The sequence below is a fragment of the Cyprinodon tularosa genome, unplaced genomic scaffold (genome assembly GCF_016077235.1).
Source record: "Cyprinodon tularosa strain WSP-4 unplaced genomic scaffold, ASM1607723v1 ctg418, whole genome shotgun sequence".
NCBI classification, from domain to species: Eukaryota; Metazoa; Chordata; class Actinopteri; order Cyprinodontiformes; family Cyprinodontidae; genus Cyprinodon; species Cyprinodon tularosa.
Window position 1 is genome coordinate 476,780 of NW_024039139.1, and position 25,323 is coordinate 502,102.

Consider the following 25,323-nt stretch of genomic DNA (forward strand, 5'->3'; position numbering starts at 1 on the left):
TGAGAGATTGCCTTCAAGTCAATGAGTCGATGCAATCAACTGGTTTTCCTTAGAAAGAAAACTTTGAATCAATCTGACTGTATGATCTGGTGAAATGTAAAGTGCCTTGAGATGACGTGTTGTGAATCGGCGCTATATAAATAAACTGAACTGAATTTGAATTGAATAAATCCCAAAGGTGGGATTCAGTAAATGTCTTTCATTATGCTTTATGGCGATGGTAATCTGCCTTTGCAGGGGAAAAAATAAGAATTTACCTATATAAATTATACAAGGTATGAGCAATTTTTTCGTATCTAGGTTTTGAAAAGTCACTCAAAATATCGGAAAAATGGATCTCTCACTGTATCTGCCTTGTTTTTGAATTTATTGTTATGTGATATGAAAGACGGCGTTGGAATGGCGAGGATTTTCCCTTGCTTTATGCTGCTCAGAAAAAGGCTTCTCCTGCCTGCTGCTGCACACTGTAAGTCAGCTGGCTCATAGAGGCTTTTCTTCAAAAGAAAGACAAAGACACCTGCATAGAAATGTAATTTTTCTTTCCGAGGTTACAAAGCTGAAACATCTCTTTGCATCAAGACACAATGTTACACAAAAAAAAAAAAAAAACATCCATGGGAGATATATACGTCAGCAGGTATTGACAGCCTGTTTGACTCCTAGTTATTATATAAAAAGAGATGACAAAATAAATAAGGGCATGTTTTGTGCAAACCAATGTTGCTTTAGTGCCATGACAAGACTAAGCAGTTGCTTCACAGCATTGCAGTGATTCCTTTTTAAGGGTGTGCTCAGCTGAGGCTTAAACGACAGCTGAAGAGACTGGATCCTAGGGTGCTGATTTAAAACCGGTCATTAACAATTATGATGTGGAAATCAAAGCACTTAGTTTATTAAACAGTTTTCTACACCCACACTTAATTGGAACCACAAGATAAAGTTAGCTCAGGTATTAATCAGAGATGTCAAAACTGATAGGAAGCAGAAAGGCATTACTCAAAATGTCCAAAAGAAAAAACAGTCTTTAAGAATTCTTATACAGTCGATGAATAAATTGGGTCGAGTTCATATCTGATTTTATTTCTACATAAATGACCTTTATCTAATGTTCTTATTAAAAATTTTTCATTGAAGAAATGTTTGAATTGCAGAAATATAGAATTAATCCCAATAAAAAACTGATCTTCTAAATTTTTTTGATTGATGATATACACGTTAAGGGTATGTACTGTAGTATACTTTTAAAAGATCAAACCCTGAAGACCATTAATGGGGAAAAAAAGCTGAATTTGGGAAGAAATAAATACCTTTTTCAGTGTCCAAGGTTGAGCTGCTTAGTGAAGTCTGCGGTGTCAGTTTTTACACAATGCTATGAACTGTATCTGTCTCTGGGCAGCTGCAGGTTTTACCTCAGCAGCTTTTATGACTAGTATCTTGCTGCACCTTCAGTTATTTATTATATTCAGTCCAGTGTGTTAAAAATGCTTGTTCTTATTTTTTTTATGCATAAAAAGTGATTAACTTGATCACAGGTAATAAAAAAAAGAAAATGGGGAAAAAACAACCATGCCAGTTTTGCTTTAAAACCCTAAATAAATCAAATGAAGGTGATTTGCTCACTGCTAGTAGTTCTGGACCTTTGACCTTATCTATAAATCAGATGTGGATCAACAGCAACATTCTTTCTGCAGTTACAATCAAATTAGTTTAATTATCTTAATAATAACAGTTCTAACATGAAAACATTGACATTAATTTTTTATAAAATAATTATCTGATATAATTGCTATTTCTTTTGTATAAAAATACTTCATAATATACATATTGAGATCTTTCTTTTAGTGATCTCAGGATTTTAAAAGGTATTTTTTGACATATTACCACATAGCTGTTATGTTTCATCACTTCAACCTTTTTTGCTTCCAGGTTTCCTCCATTCTTGGTCATAATCTATACCAGGGGTCTGCAACCTTTCATATCCTAAGAGCCGTTTTGCCCAGAGTACGACCAAATAAAAGTTGTTTAGAGCCGCAAAATACATATTATTTTTAAAAATCTTGTATAGGAAATTAGTTGTTGCCATCTCAAACAATCAATTCATATATTCTTAATGTTAAAACCTATAATTTTCAAGCTAATTAATAGAAAAATGTCTCTTAAAACAGGTTTCTGGTTCTTTTAATCTCATTCTTTTCCATCTTATAAAAAATGCTAAAGCTATTGATACAGGTATATATTATAGTAAATTATTTAGCTCCTTATATACATTTTAGCCACTATTAAGAGCCGCTAGAGAGGGTCCAAGGAGCCATATGTGGCTCCGGAGCCGTAGGTTGCAGACCCCTGATCTATACCAATCCTCCAACAAAGTAAGCACTTTCTAAATCTTTTCTAAAAAGAAGCTCAGGGCCAATCAATAGTACAGGAGAAAACTCCAGTTTGCAACCTTGGGCTAACTGAACACTCTTATACCAACTAAGGGTTCTAGCTTAGTTTTTAGAAAAAATATATTGTGAAAAACAGGTCAAAGAAAAATAGGATCAAGCTGAGCTGCTGATGATTAAATACAACAGAATCCCCAAAGTAAACATTGGGTTCAGGCACTCTCTACTCACCGTCAGGTACACAGCAGAGTAAACGCTCAGTGAAGCATCCTTGGAGGGGAACGACCGGCGAGCATTCTCTACAACAATGGGATTTCCAGTGCAAATGTTTCCATTGACGATAAACTGGTGATTGAACCGACACTCTGTGCCAGTGTAATTAGGCTTGCAGACAGACAGGAAGTAAGGCGAGAGGCCTCCAGTTACTACCTGGCCTGCATTGACGAAGATGTCTGTGGCAAACAGGCCGAATGCAAAAACACCTGGAAGACAAAAACATTTATGAGCTGGTGGAAAAGAAACAAAATTAACCGTTTGTACAAACAACACACTTCATTGACGTTAACATTGGTTTTGTGAAAGGTTAAACTGGGTAGCAGCTGTCTAGCCCCCAGAACCGACAGATGCTTCAAACTCAATGTTTGCATGGATGGATGGATGGATGGATGGAAAGTTTTAGACAATAGGAAAGGTAAACAAGCCTGAAAATACTGATATTTTCACACAGATTAATTTATTTTTTCATGTTTATCGGCACCTGCAAAACACTACTTAATCCAGTGCTTTTCCAGACAGTTTGGGAACAACATGCAACTATAGTGGGACTTTTTGCCTGACAAACAAACAATCCTCACACTAATCTACTGGGCAAGAATATCTCAGCATGCACATAGATTAGCTCGACTAAGGATGTATGCACAGGCTGACTTCTCTTCAAATTGGTGCGACTACGTATCGGCGGGGAGCTTTTTTTCACAGGGAAGGTGGATTAGGTAGGTAATCGCTCCACTGAATACGCTGTAGTATTTCCTGAATGAAGAAACACTGACACAGACCACTGAATGCAAATTGTACTCATTCTCCTGGTCAGGTGTTAACAGTTGCAATATGGAGCCCATCAAACAGGGAGGGCGCTTTTATTTCAATCCAACTTTAGTTAATGAATGCATCATAAATATAAAACAGAGGAGGAATATGTTTGCAACGAGCATTAGTTATTTTCAGCAGGAAGGAAAAGTGAGCATGTAAACAGAGACAAAAACAAAAAAACACATTTAATATGAATGATTGCACTGACACTTTGAGCCCACCAACCCTGACCAGTGTCTGTGTCTGCCTTCCCTTTGCTGTGAAATATGGCTACTGATTATCTAGCCTGCTTAGCCATGAAATTACAGTCTTTTGTATTGTCATCCCGGCTTTGGGTGCAGGGTGGCTGCTCAGTGCATGTGTATGAGTGTGAAGGGGTGTCTGCGTGAGGAACGGGGACTGTGTGAAGGGCATCGGGGGGAAATAGAGACGGGGGATTAGAGGGAGAAGGGAGCAGATGGGAGGGGAATAGAATGGATAGCGAAGACCCGAAATGATCCTTTAAATCGGAGAAATTACTCAATAAAATATGAAGTATAATTTAAGTGACTTGTCTGAAAAGTGTTTCAAAACAGTATCAACCAATTGATAAGGATTTATTTAAAGAGAAATATGGTTTGAATGATCCCATTAAAATCTCTGTAGGAAGTCTGATCATTTGCCCAGACTTGCAAAAAAAAACTAAAATCATTAATTTTTTTTATTTTTATGTATTTCTTTTTTTATACTTTTTTTTGTAGTACTATGAGGTATTTTTGATGAAAAGTGCATTATAAATCAAATGTATTATTATTATTATTATTATTTAAAAAAAAAAACTAGAAAAGATGAGCTAAAATAATAAAAAATAAAATAATTGTTTGCAGCCCTGAGGTAAATGTCATCCCAACACTTCGGGCAACAAGTATTTTATTATTATTGCAAATAAATAGGACACTTTATACATTATTACCTCTCACTGATTATTTTTTAGATGTTGGAGATGGAAATGATCAGAGCAAAATGAGCTAAAACATATTAACAGAAATCATGTTTCTTCCACTTAGATCTATAACAAATCCTATTTAAATCAATTTAATTGTCTGGTTGTTAAAAAAATGTGTAAAGTTGAGAGATCTTGATGGTTTTGTAAAGAACTATACAATGTTTCATTTCTTAAAAGACTTTATAAAATTTTATGCATCTTAAGTTACATCATTTGTTTCCAAACTGAATTTTAAAGTTAGAATCATTAGATTTTGATCATATTTGTGTGAGTTAAAAGTTCCAGAACTAACATATGTGCAGATGTTGCTCTCTTCACTCGACATCAATGGCTTCAGACAATAAAAGATGGTGACGCTCTTACCTATAAAGCGAATGATGCGGCGAATAAGTGGATTGAGGTAACAACAGTCTCCTGTTACTATCGTTTTCTCCTGGGACAGGAGGGTTTCCCTTGTTGACTTCATCAAATACATGGACACCTCCCCAATAAAGATCTGTAACACATAGAGATTCAGAGGTCAAGAGACAAACAGAAAGGGAAAAGAGAAAGAGACAAACAAGGATAAACAGAGAAGAAAACCCTCGGCATGCTATGAAAAATCATGAGGACATTTTGTCCCACTTTGGCCTGTGCTCATAAAATAGTGTCTTTCAATGCAGCCTTTCTTCAGGTCCATTATGAAGTGGACATTACATCAGGTCTAATGGAAAAACTGCTGCTGGACACACAAAATGGAACTCATTGCCTGCTGCCTAGGGTGGTGCATGCCGTTATAGAATATATGTGTGTTTTTAAAGGAGCCTGTGAATGCGATTCTTGTATATTAGAAAAAGTATTCGGTATTTTATGTGTTGGTGTTTTTTTCCTCTAAGAGTTTGTTTGGTGCCTCAGGAAAGTTGCTTTATTCTCCCTTTTGTGGGGATGTTTTTCCTCAATCTGCATAAAAGGAATGATCAGTGGTTGCTAGTTAAAAATGCTGAAATCCATTTGTTAGAAAAGTATTCATACTTCTTGAACTTCTTGCAACACAAGCTTAAAGGGTTATTTGAGAGACCAACAGAGAGTAAGGGACTTGGGAAAATCGTTTTTAGGATCGACTTTTGTTTTACTTTAATGAATAAATGCTGAACAGGATCCGTTGCACTCATCTCCAGTCTCACCAGAATCCATCCTTTGCAGGAAAATATTTTGCTGCAGATAAAGCTGCAACTTTACATTTATATGTCTGTAAATCTACAAACTAAATATCCAAATCTTTCTTCTTTACAAAATTCCACAAGCTCAATAGAATTAGATAGAAGGAGTCTGTTGACAGAGGTTACCAAAAGGGATTTAGGTCTAGATTTCAACAATAGCATTCTTATGCATTGGAACACTTTGATATAAACCACTCCATTGTAATGTCTATAGCAGTATGTCTGTTTATTTCCTCAGATAATATGAACCTGCATCACAGTATCTGCTGTCTGACTTCCGCCTTTCGTTGCTGTTGTATTTTTTATTTAAAGGTTGCCCTGTATTTAACCCCATGTTATTTTATTCACTTTGATTTTATCTGTTCTTGCTGAGGAAAAACATCCAGCCACCATATTCCAGAAGATGAGAGCATCATGACCATTGGGAACAAAAAACAAAGGTTTTATCCGACTACAGCACCTTCTTTTACATTATTATAGTGCGCTCTTTATCACATTTCCCTCACCATGGGGTTAAATACTAGTACCATTCAATGGATCATTTAATGGGATGCAGAGAAAAAGAGAACCTGGTTTGTAAATTCAAAATAATTTTATTTTCTAATAATTGAATAATGCATGGACTGCACAGTGGAGCCATTTGTAGCACTGCAGCAAGGTTCTGGGTTCGATTCCTGACCTGGTTCTTTCTTCATAGAGTTTGCATACTCTCCCTGTGCCTGCATGGGGTCGCTGTCCGGGTACAGTCCAAAACTTGATTGACATCCTTAGGTGTGAGTGGGTGTGCATTGTCGTGTGTCTTGGTGCATCTCTGCGTTCCCCTGCGACAGACTGGTGACCTGTCTAGGGTGCATCCCGCCTCTCGCCCATAAACCCTGACTGAGTAAGTGGGAGAAGATGGATGGAAGGATGGATGATTTATGAGTCTACTTCCATATCACAGGTAAATGATATGGTACATGTCCAACTGAGGAGGAGCAGAAAGAGTGGGTGAGCAAACGAGAAGAAACACATCTGTTACCTATGCTTTCATTTTTTGTTCAATGGTGGCTTAAACACGGTGTTGTGAAGCTTAACCATTAAAACTCTCCACAACTCTGACCTGTTTGCTGTGTTCTGTCAACTTAACATATTTACTGCTTTTGAATAAAGCATAATAATCAATTTATGCATTTTTTATTGGAGCCGAAAGAGGAAAGAACAAAACAGAAAAAAAGATATATATATATATATATATATACATATATATATACACACACACACACATAATATCTTAAAACAATTCAGGGAAAGTTGGGAAGTTAAAGAAAGTAAAACATTGTAATGATTTTCTTATTAACTATGGGAACAAAGACTTCCTGATTACAATCTTATAAGATCACTCCTTAATGCCCTATACTTTTATTAATTTTTGGCCCGATTCGATCTGTGCACATTATATGTTCATTAATTCTACTCTATTGCTTTAATGTTATGACAATAAGCAACTTTATTAGAGTGTGTGCTTCACACATCATCTATCTGTGCAATAACCCTGTGCAATTATCCTGTTAAGATACTTCAGCTGTTTTATATATAAATATATATGTATGTGTGTGTGTGGATGCACCATATACTGTATATTGTATATACCCCATGCACCCTGTTCCTCCTTTAGGCCCCTTCTTTTTGACAATTGAGCTGATGTGACAAGTGAATTTCTCCACTATGAGATCAATAAAGTCAATCAATCAATAATCCGTGCCAGTAGAGACATCAAGACAAATCTGAGATGATTTGGATGCAGTCATAACTGGTCCACCTCATGAATGCTTTTTTAATCGGAGAGAGAGAAAAAAAAAAAATAACTCAATATTGATAAGAGTTTTATTGGAATCCCCTGTTTAGCATTGAAGCTTTTGAACTTTGGGGCACGAACAAGTTATTTCCAGCTGGTGATGTTAACATTTCCAAACAGCTACAACTTGCCCAGAAGTATCTGTATGGTTGGAGTCTGATTCCCTACTGTAAAGGTTAGGTGAAAGCCCTTTGGGAAACTCCTCCAACTCCCATTGTCATTGTGACACAGCACACACAAGTGAACACTGCACACCATGAAATTGCATTTATGCCTCACCCGTGCAAGGGGGCAGCCCTCAATGGCGCCCCAAGGGAGCAGTGTGGCGGGACGGTACCATGCTCAGGGTACCTCAGTCATGGAGGAGGATGGGGGAGAGCGCTGGTTAATTACTCCCCCCACCAACCTGGCGGGTCAGGAGTCGAACCGGTAACCTTTGGGATCCAATTCTGACACCCTAACCGCTCACCCACGACTGCCCATTAGGTAGTACAGGTACTACTGCATGGCTGCATTGTTTCACTGAATGTTGTCTCTTCTTTCCTTTAAAGAAATGTCATGGAAACCGAATGAAAACGACCATCGGCACAAATCGGTTTAGACACTGAGGAACAACTCGGAGTTCAACTGACACAATGATGTTTGAGCAAAAAAGGAAAAGGTTAAACAAGAGCTATAAAAAAGAACTACTAAGCCCTTCAGTAAAGGTATATTTCAATAACAGACTGACATTGGAAAAAATAAATAAATTAACAGACTTTTAATATGCAGTGTTTTGGGTATTATTATACAAACCTGGCTTCTTATTACTCTAGAAAAACAAACTTTAAATACATAACATAAATATTATGCTGAACTGCAATTTACAACGTCTTATTTTGTCTTGGGATACAGATCTAGTGCATCCAATTCCCTGCACAGGCCTGTTGCCTTCGGCCGTCTGCAGAGTAGAAGCATTTTTTTCACGGCTTGTTTCAACTGTGGCATTTTAAATTCAGCTCCAACCAGACAACATTAAAAAGAGCCTGTGGTTAATTCTTTAGTTTCAAGGATTCGGACAGGCACTGGGTCCATTCTATTGAAATAATAATAATAATAGCCCAAATAATGAATAAGTAATATAACAGTCATTGCTACATGTATATGACTTTTTAGACCAAATGATTTATTTAATATTTTTAAAATATGTTTTTAAAATGAGTCAGTTTATTCAGGTTAACAAGATGTTTATACTTTACTCTGAGCTTCATCTTAATTTTTAAAAGCGGGATTTCTGACTGTAACATAGACACTAATACAAAACACAACAAACTATGCTACATTTCTGGAGAGTTGATTAGCACAGTATGCGCTGGATTATTTCTGAGGATTTTGCATACATTTTTGATCAATACTCCTGCAAGTTTAACATTTCTGTTTATAGTTTATTCATCTATTTATTTTTGAAAAATAAAAAATCCAACAGAAAAAAACCCGCTGAAAATAATAAGTAACAACATTCATTTCCAATAAAATATTCTGTAAAATCTTGAAAAGGGAGCAGGAGGTAGGAATGATTTATCCAGTCCAGTCTCTAAATTTACATAAAAGTCCTAAATCTAAATAGCAATTCAATAAAGACATAAATAAAAAGTATATTCATAAATCTATACACACGTGTGTATATTCACATAGGTACACGCACAGCATAGTACCTTCAGATAGAAATTGATATATTTGATCTTGATGCACACACACAAACAACTAAATACAAAGATTTCTTATTATTTTTATTCAACAAAAAAAGGGTTTCTATTTTCCTTGTTTCCTCAAAATTGAAAACAGATTTTGAGAAAAATCTTTACAGTTTTATTTTTGATTTTATGAAAAAACTGTCATGTTAGCATTTATTCAAACACTTTGCAATAAGCAACCATTTTATTACAATTATAGAAACCAAACCTTTATCTCCTACTCTTTGCATGTTTACACTGAATTACTGAAGATTTAAGTCAGAACTCAACAAAACTTCAGTACTACTTCCAGTCAGAAGAAACATGTTGAAAAAAATCTGTAATAATGAGTATTTTTTTTTGAATAATATAATAGTATATATCAGCATTAATATTTTTTTTAGCTTAATATAAGGGATATCATCTGTTAACCACAGCAGCTGTAGAGGTAAACAGCCCCTGTGTTAAAGAAGCAAAGGCAGCTTATTCTGAAAGTTTACTTAAATGCATATAAACATGAGAAAATTTCACTTAAAAATGTTCTAGTGTATAAAATGTGCCCACACAGAGTGACAGGGTTTGCTTATGATGAAAGATTTCAGAAACAAATCTTGTTTTGCTCCAGGATCAGATGGATGTGCAAACATTTTGCAGACCCAAATAAGGAGCTTGTGGTAGAATTCATGTTTCAATTATTTCATAAAGTTTAGGCACCACCAATAGTGATGCAGCACTTCTTTATTTAAAGGCTGCCCTGTAAAAAAAAAAACTTTTGAACCTTTTTTTAAAAAGAGCATTTTTCCATCTTGGTTTAGCAGACTTATTCATAAACAGTTTGGAAATTATTTCAACCTGGAGAGACTCACACAGAGCAAAGTTGCAAATAGAAAATATTCAATTTATTTATACAGGGAACACAATCATATTCTTTGACATATTTTTATCTAAGGAAAACCAGCTGATTGCGAGGACTCATTGACTCTCTGCAATCCCTTGCACTAAGCATGCATGAAGCGACAGGGGAGAGGAAAACTCCCTTTTAACTGGTGGAATAAGTCAGGAATGAGTGGGACTGAGAGTGAGGGAGAAGAGGAGGTGGAGGTAGGTGAAAGTTCACTTTTGTATGGGAGAGAGAAGCTGGGCCAGGAGCTAAAAGAAGGGGATATTGCAAGACGATTGGCTTCGGAGAAGGTGCAGCCCCTGAGTTAATTGGCTAGAGCTGAACAAGGAACATCACAGGTGGTTCAGGTGAAACTAATAAAAGTCTTCCAGACTGAATTTACGCTTAAGCTTCATTTATATGTATACATTTTAACTAATACCCCATTTACACTACCCTTGAAAAACTGATCCATGCCGAGACCGGTCCGAGCTCGGATCAGTTAACCAGGCCGAGCTCGGTTCTGACAACCGTTTACACATCACGCTATCTTGGTTCCTCGACTCCTCGCCTCCTAGTGACGATCTGCGGTATTACTGCCAGGGAAAGGAGGAAATAAAGCAGTAAGTGGCGGTAATACACCAAAAGTTGTTTGCCAACCGCCATAAAACACAAGAAGAAGAAGACGAAGAAGGAGGGAATCAAGCAAATCAAAATGGCGGCGCCCGTCACATTCAGAAGTTTATGCTTGATTATTATTGCTGTACTTCGGTGTTATTGTTTAAAATTCCATTATTTAAAATGTTGGGTGGAGAAGATTTCGATTGCTGTTTATAGTTGAAGAAGAAGTTGTTTTTCTTATTCTGTTTCCGGAGGGGCATTACCGCCAACTACTGGTATGGAGTGTGAATCGGGATGTGCAGCCAGACGGAAATGACGCGTTCTGCTCATGCGCTCTTGTTATCAGAGAACCGAGCCAGGGAAAAACCGAGCCGAGCCCACCTCTGGAACTGCTCTGCAGTTAGCTCTGTTCGGTTGTGTCTACCTCGGTTCAGTTCAGTTTGCTTTCCATTTACACACGATAAGTTATCTCAGTTACCCAGCTTGGACCGGTCTCGTCATGGTTTTTCAAGGGTAGTGTAAATGGGGTATATATATGTCTTTTAGAACTACGTTTTTAAATAAAGTCATAGATTTCATTTTAAAGTTGAAGAATATACAGAAATTGGGTTGCATGTAAAGATGTGTTTACATCTTGTTATATTTGCCAAGGACAAAATACAAACAAAAAACATGCTACACCAAAGGAGTCAAGTGATTTATTGCATGTAAGAGCGCATAAATGGAAAAAACTAACGATCCATTATAATCTTGGCACTTAGGGGGACTGACGTTCCTATGCCCCTTCATGACTGAGCAAGTTTATAGACTACTGCTTCAATTTGACCCATCTAACCTCTAACGTTCCTCCATGGTCCAGCCATGTGGAACATTCTGCTTAAATTACCGTTTCTGTGCTAATTGGCCAACATCTCAGCCCTGTCGTCGTTCATCTATATTGGCTGTTTCTCTGTTTTGTGAGGCAAGTGAGAACATAGATTTGCAGCCTCAGGTTTAACCTACACCCCATAGAGGACACAATATGCATGGCTAAGGTAAGGTTAGCATGCAAATGACAGGGAAGGACGACAAAAATGAAAGAGTTACACAGCAAGTGATAAGAAGTGGAAAAGATACTGATAACAAATGGATGCTTTTTATTTATCATTCTACCAAAGTCACACTTTTGCAGAAAAATGCACTGAAAAAACACTGATGAAAACTAGACAGATCGATGTGTGATGGTGGTGGTGTGCTTACTTATAGCAACATGAGCTTTGGGCAGAAAACGAAACATGTTTTATAAGTAGGAGAAGGATTCTAATGGCACATTAGGACCAGTGGCACGGGAAGGGGGGTGCTGCGGGGGCTGCAGCCTCCCTCGTCATAGCATCAGCCCCCCATGGTGGGGGGCTGTGGAGTAACATAATATTGTACTTAAAAACATGAAATTATTTATGTATTTATTTTTTAAAAGACTGTGTTTGATATGGGATAAAAATGATGGGCTGTGTATAAGATATAAACTAATGATTCATTATTTTAATATTTAATAAAAAAAACTAGGCTACTCCCCGCGGAAGCTTCCACCACCTCACATTCGTTTAGGCATGGCTAGCAATAGGCAAAATAAACGTATTTCTGACTATTTCGAGGTAAGAAATGGTTTTAATTCCCCTATACTGCCGCATTTAGAGTTATTTCTGTGCCTATTCATCTTAGTCCTGTGGCTGAAGAAGTCAACGCTAGAATAAGGCTGCATATCACTAAATATTATGTCTGTATTAACCTATTTAGTGATAAAATATGAAATTAGTTAATTTTTTTTTTTTTTTTGTGTGTTTTTTGTTTCAGATATGAAATCATTCCCCATATCCATAGTCGAATGGACTTTCAAGGCGTTCAATGCTCAGTTTAGGCTATATTTAGGCCATGTTTTATTCAAGTATTCCTGATCCTGTTGATTGGGAGCTGCTGTTTGTTTTGAATGATTAAAAGAGAAGAAATAAAGTTTAAAATGTTCATGCTTTGTTCTGATGCATTTTAAATGGCAGTTTTTTGCGACAAATGTAGGTCTACAATATTATGTTAAAAACGTCAGCCACAGCCCTCAACATAATGACGTCATGTGTTTTCCAACCCAGCCATCAGCCCCCCTCGCTTGAAACAGCTTCCAGCGCGCCTGATTAGGACAGCCCATTCATAACAGCCCCTTTTGAGCCTTAAAGCAACAAACAGATAATGAGAATTAACAATTATAAACACTTCACACACAACAAACCAGCAGGACAGTAATATTGCTATAAATGAGCAGGTGGTGTGTGTCTAGGAATCAGGCTGCTTTAACAATTACAATTATGATTAAGTGCCTCTTGAAACTGTAATACCACTCAGTCAGGAGGATGTCAGCGAGCTGGAAAGGAGGATAAACATGAGATAAGGAAATGTGACTAAGTGCACAGTTAAAAGCTCCATTACGTTAAGCTTTGCTAAGAACACTTTCAATTTAAAAGCTATAAAACATAACGAGACAATTTTGAATAAAACGATATCTTTTGTAAACCTGGTGTCTGAAATGACTCATATATATGTATATTGCCAAAAGCAATAGGTCAACCCACCAAATCAATGATTTATTGGGAGAAACTTGACTGGGTTGCAGAGTCCTAACCTTAAGTTTATGCAACACCTTTGGGAAGAATTAAGGCAGGGTCTGCAATCCTGGCTTTCTCATTTACCGCTGACACCCCTCAACCTGTGTAGGATGTTTATAGAATAGTTAAAGTTGCTACTGCTGGAAAAGGAAAGGCCATCAACAAATTACACCCTATAGATTGGATGGAATGGAAAAAAAGTGTGAAGACACAAGATGAAGAAAGAATGGCTTGAAAAAGACTGAGTGGACAGACGTAAAGGCTGATGGACGGATGGATGATGGACCAAACTCTAGACAAATTAATGGATTAATAAATGGATTTATTACGTATTAACAGTTGAATTAATAAATTAATGCACTTGCAGAAAGAGAAGGAATCCGGGCAAATATAATGTGAAAAAAAATTTTAAAAATGACTTGTATGTTATTCTTTATGCTTCAATAGAAGCATATTAAGCACAAAAAAAGTATTTAAAAAAACTAAATCCTAAACTGAGCCTCTCTGAAATAAGCCCAAGGGTGCTGAAGACGCTCCACATATCAGTGACACACAATGAATTACTTTCTGCACAGAAAATGAAGTGGCTACGCTTCACATAGCAGCACCACAGCACACCATTGCCAGCCAAATATATAATTCTTCCTATTTTCATATCATTGCCAAGCCGACCCAAAGATCCACCTCATTCAGTCTTCTCTCAGTGTTGATCTGTGCCAATATTTGAAAACTTAAGTGCAATGGTGTGTCACAGCTAAAATAAAAAATGGAATAAAAAAATGCTGTGCAATCTGTTTTACAAAATCGTTTACTTGCTATCCAAATATGTGGGGGGATTTGATTTTTTCCACCCAGTAGTGACACCAACATCAAATCAATGTAAATAAAGATTAAAATTATTAATCATCCTAAAACCAAAGTCTGTGATCTTTAAAAAAAAACATCTACCCTCTTTATTTTCTACTATAATTATTATCACTAATCATAGATAAACAAACCCCCCTAATGTTAAAGAACGACTTTAAATTACTGCCATAATTAATACTGTCCTCAGCTAAAGAACATTTTCGGAAAGAGAGCATTAAATATGATGATGCTCTTCATAGAGGTGGTTGTTAGGTGGTGTATTTTCACTGTGCTGTTGACGCATTGACATTACATCTAGCCTGTTGTTTGGCCTGAAAACCAGTCATGTCGTCTGGTTTTAAATGTAAGAAGAATGAAGCAATACTGCCACCCGGTGGCTAACTGCTGCAACATCAACAGGCTGCTTTTAATCAGCACTATGTAAACATGGAACAAGCCTGTTGTGCCCTAATCATGCTGCAATTTTGTTAGTTAAATCTTCATTTTAGATTTACCAAAATGGCCCGCTTGACTGCGTTGTAGTTGGCAGACTCTCTGACATCACTAAATTAAATTCATTAAATTAATCATTGTTAATTTAACAAGTTTATCAAGTTCAACAAGAAGGTGAATGAATCAATCAATCCAACCAACCAACCATTCAATCAGTGACTCAAAAGTTTATTTTAGGCCATCTAGCAAAATTACAAATTTATACACAAACCTGATTTATAAAAGTGATATTATAGATATATTAGATAGATAGGATTTTAACAATACTTTATTTACGAAATTCAAAAAATAGAATGAATTATTGATGTAAAACAGTGTCAGTTAAAAATCATTAAAAGGAGCTTGTTTAATTTTAGTTGTCCTTCATCTGAGACAGACAGACAGACAGACAGACAGACAGACAGACAGACAGACAGACAGACAGATAGATAGATAGATAGATAGATAGATAGATAGATAGATAGATAGATAGATAGATAGATAGATAGATAGAATCTCCTTCCTCCCTTTGCGTTTATGCCAGTGCTGTTCACCAGTCGTGCTTCTTTTTAACCACTAGGTGGATTCTGACTTCTGACTAGAGATGAGTACCAAAGTGCAGTATGAATATGGTCCCAGGGTTAAGTCTGACAGATGAGGTTCAGCCTGTCAGTCTTTTTAAGCAGGGCTTCCACTGTGTGATTTTCTGGCCTCATTTTGAGTCGATTTTCCACTCACACAACCAATTTTCAGACCACATTTTTGCTTCAATAGCATGTTGTGCCTCATTTATTCTACATAAGCATTACGAGGAGCAATCAGCAGCTCATGACCAGCGGATCAGAAATCATGAGGGTATTGGGGCTGGGCTGTGCTCTGATTGGTTTCAAACTCGAACTGCACACATGCCCGCATATTTGGAGTAAAGAGGAGCCGCACAGCGCAAGTTTACAAGACTCAGATGATCTTCAAAACATCAGAGCAAAATAATCCAAACTGATTTGGAGGAGCGTTTGAGACACAAGGAGGATAGCCTCATAAAGATCATCTCATTCACCATCCATCTCTTTATCTGTGTTCTCTTCCAGGATCACACCGTCATGGAGGCTTCACTCAGTTTCATCCCCTCTGGCTGTGCTGAGCGGAGGTGCAACGCCAAGCCTCACCGTAAAACTGTTGTCATGCACAATAGGAATAAATTAAATCCCTTGAAGATCGCAACCAACCCACACCTGTAAAATCCCCCCCGCGTAAAGAACCTGCAGGATCTACCTGCAGTGAATAAATGGCTGAAAATAAAGGCAAGGATAAGAACAGGGAACACCTGGCTGTCTGCTTGACGATCACATTGAATGGACACAGTCCTGGAGATTTCAGTTTTTGTGGGGCTCCAGAGTATTTTTTGGAAAGCACAGAAAAATAAAATGTTCAGAGCCTGGGTGCAGAGTTTGTAAATACAGTAGCTAGTCCAAAAACATTTTTTTTCATTGTTTAATAGTTTAATATAAAGGTCTTTTGAAGGAGTGAGGGATATGGATTTTGTTCTTCGGGATTAAATTGAACATTTTTCTAATATATCCTTGTAAATGCTTATTAACCAACATATGTTTGTATACAGCAATCAAAATGCACTAAAGAGATACACAGAGCTTGAAAAGACACGCACTAAAATCCCAGCTGATGAGATCCTCCAACCACAGCCTCCATCAGGATCCTCATGGCTCTTTGCTGCAGCTTGCATAGCAGTTTGAGTGATGTCTGTAGATGTTACCTTAGACTTTAACACAGTAGCTCAGGTATGATAATATCAGTTAACTGTAAAGAATGGTCAATGCTACACTCAGAACTGCCATGCTTCTAGATACTTTATTCTGAACATGTTTAATGTTAGGTTTCAAGCAGATATTTAGTCAGCAATCAGACCGAAAACTCGTTTCATTTTCTTGTTTAACAGCTTTGTACAGTGGAAATCTTATGTGTGCACATATTTTATTCATATTTCATTATTCAGTAACTAAATAGCTAATTCACGCATCTTCACCTGCTCATCTGTCGGGGTCACAGTGGGGCTGGTGCCTATCCCGGGCCCCCCTTTTGGTGTAAGGTGGGGTGCACCCTGTACACGTCACCACTCTGTCAAAAGCATCTAATAGCTTCTGGTTTTGTTATATCTTATAAATTAGTTTAATAATGCAAATGAAAAAAAAATATTTAGTCAGTATTTAAAATAGCGGGTGCAATAAATTGTTAAAATATAAGAAGTACTATTTTACTTAATTCAGCATATCACTTTCATTAGTTAATCAATAAAATCAATCAGCTATAGATTTAATGAATAATGCATAACTTGCATTCCTAATATGTACTGAAGGTTACTTGGATACTTTAAGATACGTGAACGGCTCTCATATGTTGGTGTAAATCAATGATCTTCCTGCAGCTGCAAACGGTGTCCTGCACATATTCACATGTGGCAGAGGCCTTATCAGCTGCAGTGGAAGGTCCACCCAGCAAATTCTCTTTCTCTCTTTTTCCATGCATAACAAGGAATGGGAGGGGTAGAGTATGCCAGATGGAGAAGTGTGAGAGAGGGAGAGGTGCTGTTTGCAGACAGATTTAGAGAGATGCTGCGCCTGCATGAACTCTTTAAGGAAATTCAAATAATTTGCTGAAAGTATAGAAGAGAAACTGCAGCTGGACTAATAATCTTATTAGGCTAAATTTGATGCGATTGTATCAATGCTATCAGTATCTAAAATCAGTACTGCCACCCCTAGTTTTCTTGGAAGTTGGTTCAAGAACCAGGAAGCATGGAATATAAATGCCTTTTCCTTTAAACAACAAAATCACTGATCTACAACGACCTAAAGAACCAAGCAACAAAAAAATTAAACCATGCGCTAGATTTTTTTTTTTGTTTTTTTTTGTTTAATAGGAAAACCTTCACTCAGGCAATGTGTATTAAAACGGAAGAAGATTGTGATTTCCGTTACAGACTTCATCTGGATGGTAAAAGTTGCAAAGGTTTTCATGGTCTTTTCTGCAGTGAGTTACATGAAATTCTGAGACACTCACTCTTTTATAATATATGGACATCCTTTGTAGTGCTTCCTGCTACAATGTTTTGCATGATACAATGTTAGCTGGAGTTATTTGGGTCAGAATATGAGGGGGACTTGGAAGAACTTGCATGTTTTTTCAAGTATCGCAGTCACTGAATAGGATTCACAGTGTTTATTTGCATTAGGATGGGTTACTAAAGCGTTGCTGAGATGTCATCATCACATTACATTTAGTTTCTTAATATTCAAGGATCACTGATCATCAGGCGCATGAATCAGCATGGTCATACCATACATTTCTCTCTTTCTGGCATCCTGCATACTGGAGCCAGTTAAGTGACTGTATAACAAGTCATAGCATGGAATTACTAAAGCTCTTATGGATTCTAAAATGAATGTCCAATAAACAAATTTGGCAAATCACCTAAAAAAAAAGAAAATTCAGCTTTGGGTCCTCATTGTCCTCAAACATTAAACCCTCCATTCAACTTGAGAAAATCAAGCAAAATCAATATTTTGTGCTTTTAGATATGTCATAATAATAGTCCTTCATCAAAATAATGCACAAAGCGGTAATTCCCTTGATTTGTGTGTCTCTCAGTAAACCTCTTAAGATATGCAGTCTTAGCTGCAGCCCCTCCCTGACCTGTGAACCCAAGCATTGGAAGAAGATTCCCTGCAGAAAGCACCTACCTTAACTGGGTGACTGCACTGCAAACAAACATCCACTCCGTCTGATCAAGGAGGGGTGAATCAAGGCAGAGCGAGACGATTCCAACTCAAGATTAATGCAAAAGGGCTCCTTGAATAGCTAGTTTGCACAGGTCAGCAACTTCTCTTTTTAAGCTAATATAGAAGTTGTTAAAAATCATTTTTTTCTGTCTGTGAGAGGTCTCAGGCTTTGTTTAGCCTATAGAAGAGGAGTAATACAGCTATAGGTGGCAACCAGACAGCAGAGGTGGCTTCTCTTCAAAGGCAAGTGTTTTTCTTCAGGTTTAAAGATTGAAAATGTTTTTTCACAACAAATCAATGCAGTTTTAAAGGGGTTATATCATTTTATGTTTTCCCATAGTCAAATTCGAAAAGGCTTTAAAATAGAATATTATAGGACCTTTAAAACAAAAAAAGGCCAAAATAAAAGTCTAAAACTTTCACCTTAAATACAACTATAGTTTTTGTTTACATGCAAGACATGGTTAAAAATAATTCATCTGATTAAAAACATAAGATTAAAAATTACGACTTCATCAAAAGCAAGGGAAATAAATTCTATTGCATGCACCGAATGAGTCCCTCGAAATACAACGAAGCTATGACAACCCTCAGAAAACAATAACTAAATGCATTCAAACTTTAAAAAAATGATATTTTTTTTGTACTCACTATCACAGTAGGAGCAGCAGCGACCACGCAGTAGAGGATAAGAGGAGGGACGAAACTGGATTCCTCCAAGCCGGGGTACGGCTTCATCAGCTCGGCGTCGTTACAGAAGAAGCCCTGCACGTGCACACTGAATAGGTCCGTGCACTCCATGTAGTAGGCCAGTAGCACTGTGCCAGACATGATGACAAGCTGGACGAAAAACATGTCAGGGCCAGATGGAGGTAGAGGTGAGGAGAAAAGTGAAGGAAAGAGTTGTTAGCTTTTACATACAATCCAACATAAAGCTGGTCTGACTCAATTTTCAAGTTAAAAGTCAGTTGTTTTTTTTTAACAGGGTTATATTTGTCTGAATCCTGAATGTCCTTCGTCTTTCATGGGTAAAAAAGATATTGATAGAAAACAGCATAAACCCTCTTAAATTGAATGTTCCTCTCGCTCTCTCTTTTTCCCCTCAATCACATGCTTACTCAATGATGCACACCACATCCCTCCCTCACCACCTTTTATCCCACCAACATCATCTTTTGTCTCTGGCCTCCTTTTCATGGGTTTTTCCTCAACACAGCTGCAGGCATCTTTCATTTATATAAATATATATTGTTTATATATAGCATCTTTAGTCACCGATAATGGACCTGCAGTGGAACAGAAGATGCACCACGTTACACTGCAGGGCTTTCGGAAAGGGTTTCTAAAAATCAGCTACAGCTGTGGTTTATACCCGCTGATACGTTGCCTCTCTAGCCAATCAAAGGAGCCAGCTGGGTTTACATCAAACAGGATAGAAGATGCAATTTCATGCTTTTAAGCTGCCAAAAAAAACACTGCAAGTTAAATGAGAAATGCAAGATATATGGTGATTCTGTTCAATTAATTCCAGTTTGGTGCAATTAGGACACTGGACTGGAGAAAAGCAAACAAACAGGCATGTCCACAAGTTACAGGCAAACTAATACTACTTAGGTCTGTATCTGAAAAAAAAAAAAGACATCTTTATGTTCACTATCTTTAAAAGTCAGGGGTGTATTATACAGGGTGATACTAGGATCAAAGGTTTAGAGAGCTGTCTGTACAGGTGTTTCAGCACCCCCAAAGATGGACTAAAAATGCCTCTGGTATAAGAGTTTGATTCCTTCCAGAAACTAGTCCAAGAAACCAATGTGTAGTACCTGTAACAAACACTAGGAGTCTCTGTTGCCACAGAAAAAACATCACTCCAACTACAATTGCTTCAGCACTAAAATTCATCCATCCACCTATAACAGACATGTCAAGGGCTGCCGTCCTGCAAGTTTTAGAGGTTTTTCCTTCCTTCAGCATGTCTGATTTCTATTGATAGCTGATTTCAAAGCTCTTGATGAACTGCAATAGTCAGAATCAGCTGTGCTTAAGCAGAAAAACCTCTTAAACATGGAGGAAAGCACGGCAGGACTTTGGGCAGGCCTCATTGATAATGAGAACACATCAATATAATTGTGTCCTAAGAAATAAAAGTTTTTATGGTTTTACTTAAAGTGAAAAGTCAGGCAGGGCCAGGTGGAAGATAAACAGTAAAATGTGATAGAAGAGCCAACTTTGATTATTAGGAATTCAAAGAAGAAAAAATTAGACAGACAGATTATGGGGATCTGAAAAGACTTGTGTGTTTTAAAAGATGTCCATGCTGTCGTTTACAGGTGAAGGTTTGTTTGGTGACACGTTTATATGTTTCTCATCAAAACTGCTCAGCAGCAACATATTTTCTCCCTCAGGCAGACGTGAAGTTATATTTAACAGAGATTACAATGGTAGCTATTGCTCAGGAAAGTGCATTCATATGGTTTATGCATTAATAATCCAAGTCACAATGGTGCCCATAACTAATAGTGACAAGCAAATTAAATGAGGTCAGATTAACATAAATCCTGTTGCGTTTTTACCTTAATGCTGAACATGCAACCCCCATCGGATTAGATGCAATTCATGATTTTATTATCCTTTTGCAAATTAGCTGCAGCTGTGGTAATACCTTGTTATTCATAGTTTACCTTCAAAAAATATGCTAATTCCTTTGCTTGCCGAAATATCATGTAATACCCTGTAGGATCGTCTCAGTGTGTCAGGCTTAAAGGAAATTGTATATTATGGAGTCTTGAACAGGAAACCTAAAGCATTTGCTATTTAAGGAACTTTAACACACTTTGTTTTCAAATGTTGAACTTTAAATTGTTTTACCATCCATTATGGAGAAATCTTTTTAAATCACCCATAACATAAAGCTACGCCTCAACAAAAAGTTACTTAGCACAGGTTGAAACTGACTCTAAAAGGCAGCAAAAGTCTAAAAAATGCATCTTACGCAGAACCACAGTCTATTTAACAAGAAATGTTAAATACTTAATATTTACTATTTGTTTCACTTGTAAATCAATTAGTGAAACATCAAACCAGACAATCATAAAGCTGTGGGCGTAAATAAGGCTCTCTACAATGCTCCCTCGTTCAGGACCTAGAAGCTACACCAACGCAGCAAATCTAAACCTCCTGCATTACATTAACGCACAGCCTATGTCTATGTAGGATATATACACTACTGTTCAAAAGTTTGGGGTCACCAAAACAATTTTGTGTTTTCCTGAAAAGTCACACTTATTCACCACCATCATTGTGAAATGAATAGAAAATAGAGTCAAGACATTGACAAGGTTAGAAATAATGGTTTGTATTTGAAATAAGATTTTCTTAAATCAAACTTTGCTTTCGTCAAAGAATCCTCCATTTGCAGCAATTACAGCATTGCAGACCTTTGGCATTCTAGCAGTTAATTTGTTGAGGTAATCAGGAGAAATTGCACCCCACGCTTTCAGAAGCAGCTCCCACAAGTTGGATTGGTTGGATGGGCACTTCTTGAGTACCAAACGGTCAAGCTGCTCCCACAACAGCTCAACGGGGTTCAGATCTGGTGACTGTGCTGGTCCCTCCATTACCGATAGAATACCAGCTGCCTGCTTCTGCTCTAAATAGTTCTTGCACAATTTGGAGGTGTGTTGTAGGATGAAATTGGCTCCAATCAAGCGCTGTCCACTGGGTATGGCATGGCATTGCAAAATGGAGTGATAGCCTTCCTTATTCAGAATCCCTTTTACCATTCCTGAGATTCTGTACAAATCTCCCACCTTACCAGCACCAAAGCAACCCCAGACCATCACATTACCTCCGCCATGCTTAACATATGGCATCAGGCATTCTTCCAGCATCTTTTCATTTGTTCTGCGTCTCACAAACGTTCTTCTTTGTGATCCAAACACCTCAAACTTGGATTAATCCATCCACAACATCCAGTCTTCCTGTGTCCAATGTCTGTGTTATAAAGATGTTAAAGACAGAGTGTATTTCTTTAAAGTTAAGACTAGTTTAAAGTTATCTTCATTGAAAAGTACAGTGCTTTTCCTTCAAAAATAAGGACATTTCAATGTGATCAGTGCATCTCTAATATTACTCACTCTGGTATCAAGTTTGGGCCATAAATTCTCTTAACTCAAAACTCTTCATAAAGTCATGTTGTTTAAACCATGTTGCGTTAATAATGAGGTGATGATGTAAAATTAGGAATTCCCCCTTTTTTTTTCCAAAATGGTGAAAAATAAAGGGTCATTTTAATCATTTGTTTTGATACTAAGTCATATGGAAGCCTGACTGACAGTAAAATAGAACTGCTATTTTTACTCTCTTGTTCTCCGTCTCCAAAATCCAACACAAACGTACAGATTTTCAGCTCACTGTCATGTTATGTTGGCAGAATACAGAGGAGATGGATAGAAATAGACATCCAAGTCTGATCTGCCATCTACAGAGCCTTACATTACATTTTTTGATGTCAAACTGAGGCGGCATGAGGCTCACTATTCTTTCTGGAAATTTATTTTTGCAAAACACGATGCAATATTAAGGCCAGGTTTTTCAAATTAAGAAAGCCTAAATCTATAACTAATCTTTTCTATGAAGGTGTACAGCACTAAAAGCAGCACCTTTATAAGGAACCATAGAAACATGTATATATTTTTTAATTCTATGCACAAAACAAAAAAATAAATAAAACCTTTTATGATTGAGGCATGCACGTATTAGTAATGTAATGCTGGTATTTGATTTTTTTTTTCTGGACACTTGTCTTCTGCACAAAAGAACATCAAACAATTCCAGGATATTTTTTGCTTAAAGTGGTTTCAAATCCAAATGTCAATATAGCATCTTATACAGGCGACAGCATTTTACTGACATGAAGCAGGAATTAAACCAAAAGTATACACTGATGAGTTTCCTGCCCAAAACGCAGCTTTAATCAGCTTGTTTGTTGATCAGTAACCATGAAATAAATGATCAAACAAGATAAGATCCTCAGTGTTTGTCGTCGAAAGTTTGTTTCCTTACATTTGAGATGACAGGCTGAGTAATTTTACATGCTGGAACAGCAAATGGGGAGCAAAACAAAGAAATATTGTTTTTTTTATGGTTTCTTGATATTGCTTTAGTTTTGGATAGAGATCTTATAAGTCTACTTTGACCTGTTTTAAACAAATTTTATGCCTGCAGCTCTGCGTGTTGCATAACTTCATGCAGAGTATGTCTGTTTTCTCCTACATCTCTACAGATTGCCTTTTCAGATCTGCCTTTCTTCCTTTCAAATAAGCAATGTTTCATTTCCTCCCTATTTACTTTTTTCTCGTCTCTCCCTATCTCATCTCTGCTTCTTATCTCCTTTGTTGTAGCCAACAAACAGCCTTCTCTTTTTTCTATCGACATTCTAGCTTTCTGACATTAAGCGCTTCTTCCTCGCACTAAAAAGTAATATAAGCCAAGGACAACTGTGATCTTAACAGATTGAAGAGTTGTATGTTCATGGATAACCATATTTTATGTCACACAGCCGCTGGCTCCACATGTTCACTGGCTAATCCAATCAGGATGTTTTATTTGAGTCATGTGACAGCGCCGTCCTTTTGCCTTCTGTTTGTGACAGGCAGGGTGAGGAAGAAAGTGGGAGCAGAAAACCGACTAACAGTATCCCTAGTATTTGTTAAGAAGCTGTAGAAAGCTAAATGTATTTCAACTTGGATCAATACTAACTTAAAAGGAAATTTAGTGGTTGACTTATTCCATTAAAATCTACATCATATCAGAGAAACAAAGAAATTTCACACCAGAAGTACAATTTTCCACCTATTAGTCCATTAATTTAATTAAACCATAGGAGCTTTTATCCACCAGCTTATGGAACACTGTAAAACATTGCTTATGTTCATGTCTAACTTGGCCAGTTTAGGTTTCTAGAAACACTTTAAATGTCTTACCAAAACCTAAACCCAATATGTTCAACCTGAGATGCATGGCTCCAGTCCTCAAGGCCTGGTCTCCTGCAATCATAAGATGTGTCCTTGACCCAGCAGTCCTGAATTAAACAGCTGTATTACCACCTCAGCCTGCTTGAACTTTGGTAATCCTCCTTTTGAGTTAGGGGTGCTGCAGCAGAGATATGTCTAAAAGTGTCAGAACATTGGCCCTCCAGGAGTCGTGATGCCAATTCCTGTCTTAATCATTAAAATTTGTAAAAACAAACTGACGATCCTACTACTGTAGGGAAGACAAACAGACCTCAGAGTCTAAGTTCAGATTCTCTTTTAGATTCAAAAGCACCTTGATTGTTTGTGCACAGACTTAACAAGCTCTGGGAAATACACCTTTCGACATTTCAGGAATACAACCATGTACAAAGTCACCTTGATCTCTATTTCCCCCATTGTGATGCTTCCTATAATCTTGAGAAGGCTGACTCCATTACATCCAGACGTCTACATGCATCCATGTGCCGCCATTCTATTACCTGATCAGCTATTTGTGTAAAAAAAGTGAATAAAGTGGTCGATGGATGCAAGTTGACACAACCTGCTCCAAAAATCTCAGATTCCACGAAAGTTTCCTTCTCCAATAAACTAAATTCAAACACTCTCCAGATTAGGACTGCAACAATTAATCAGGTTAATATCGATTAATCGATCTTTGAAACAATCCTTAACTAAATTAGTAATCGATGAATCGTTAACTGGAGTATAGAGCCTCTAAAACATGTCTTTACTGTCAGACTCAGAACGACCCACTTAGAGCAGCAATTATATCAAAGTTGTAAAAATATTATTTAAACATTTTGCATTTATCATAAAAAA

The 25,323-nt window shown here is 37.2% G+C and overlaps 1 protein-coding gene across 2 annotated transcripts in view; it reads right to left on the reverse strand.

The window, feature by feature from the left end:
* The window catches only part of plppr1 (phospholipid phosphatase related 1), a 100,676-nt gene that overhangs the window by 10,411 nt on the left and 64,942 nt on the right, over positions 1–25,323 (reverse strand). For both annotated transcript variants that reach the window (XM_038299013.1, XM_038299012.1), the window contains exons 3-5: positions 19,124–19,312; positions 4,822–4,954; positions 2,616–2,866 (exon numbers count right to left, since the gene is read on the reverse strand). In XM_038299013.1, the coding sequence (XP_038154941.1) occupies positions 2,616–2,866; positions 4,822–4,954; positions 19,124–19,312 (573 nt within the window). The remainder of the gene's footprint in view (positions 1–2,615; positions 2,867–4,821; positions 4,955–19,123; positions 19,313–25,323) is intronic.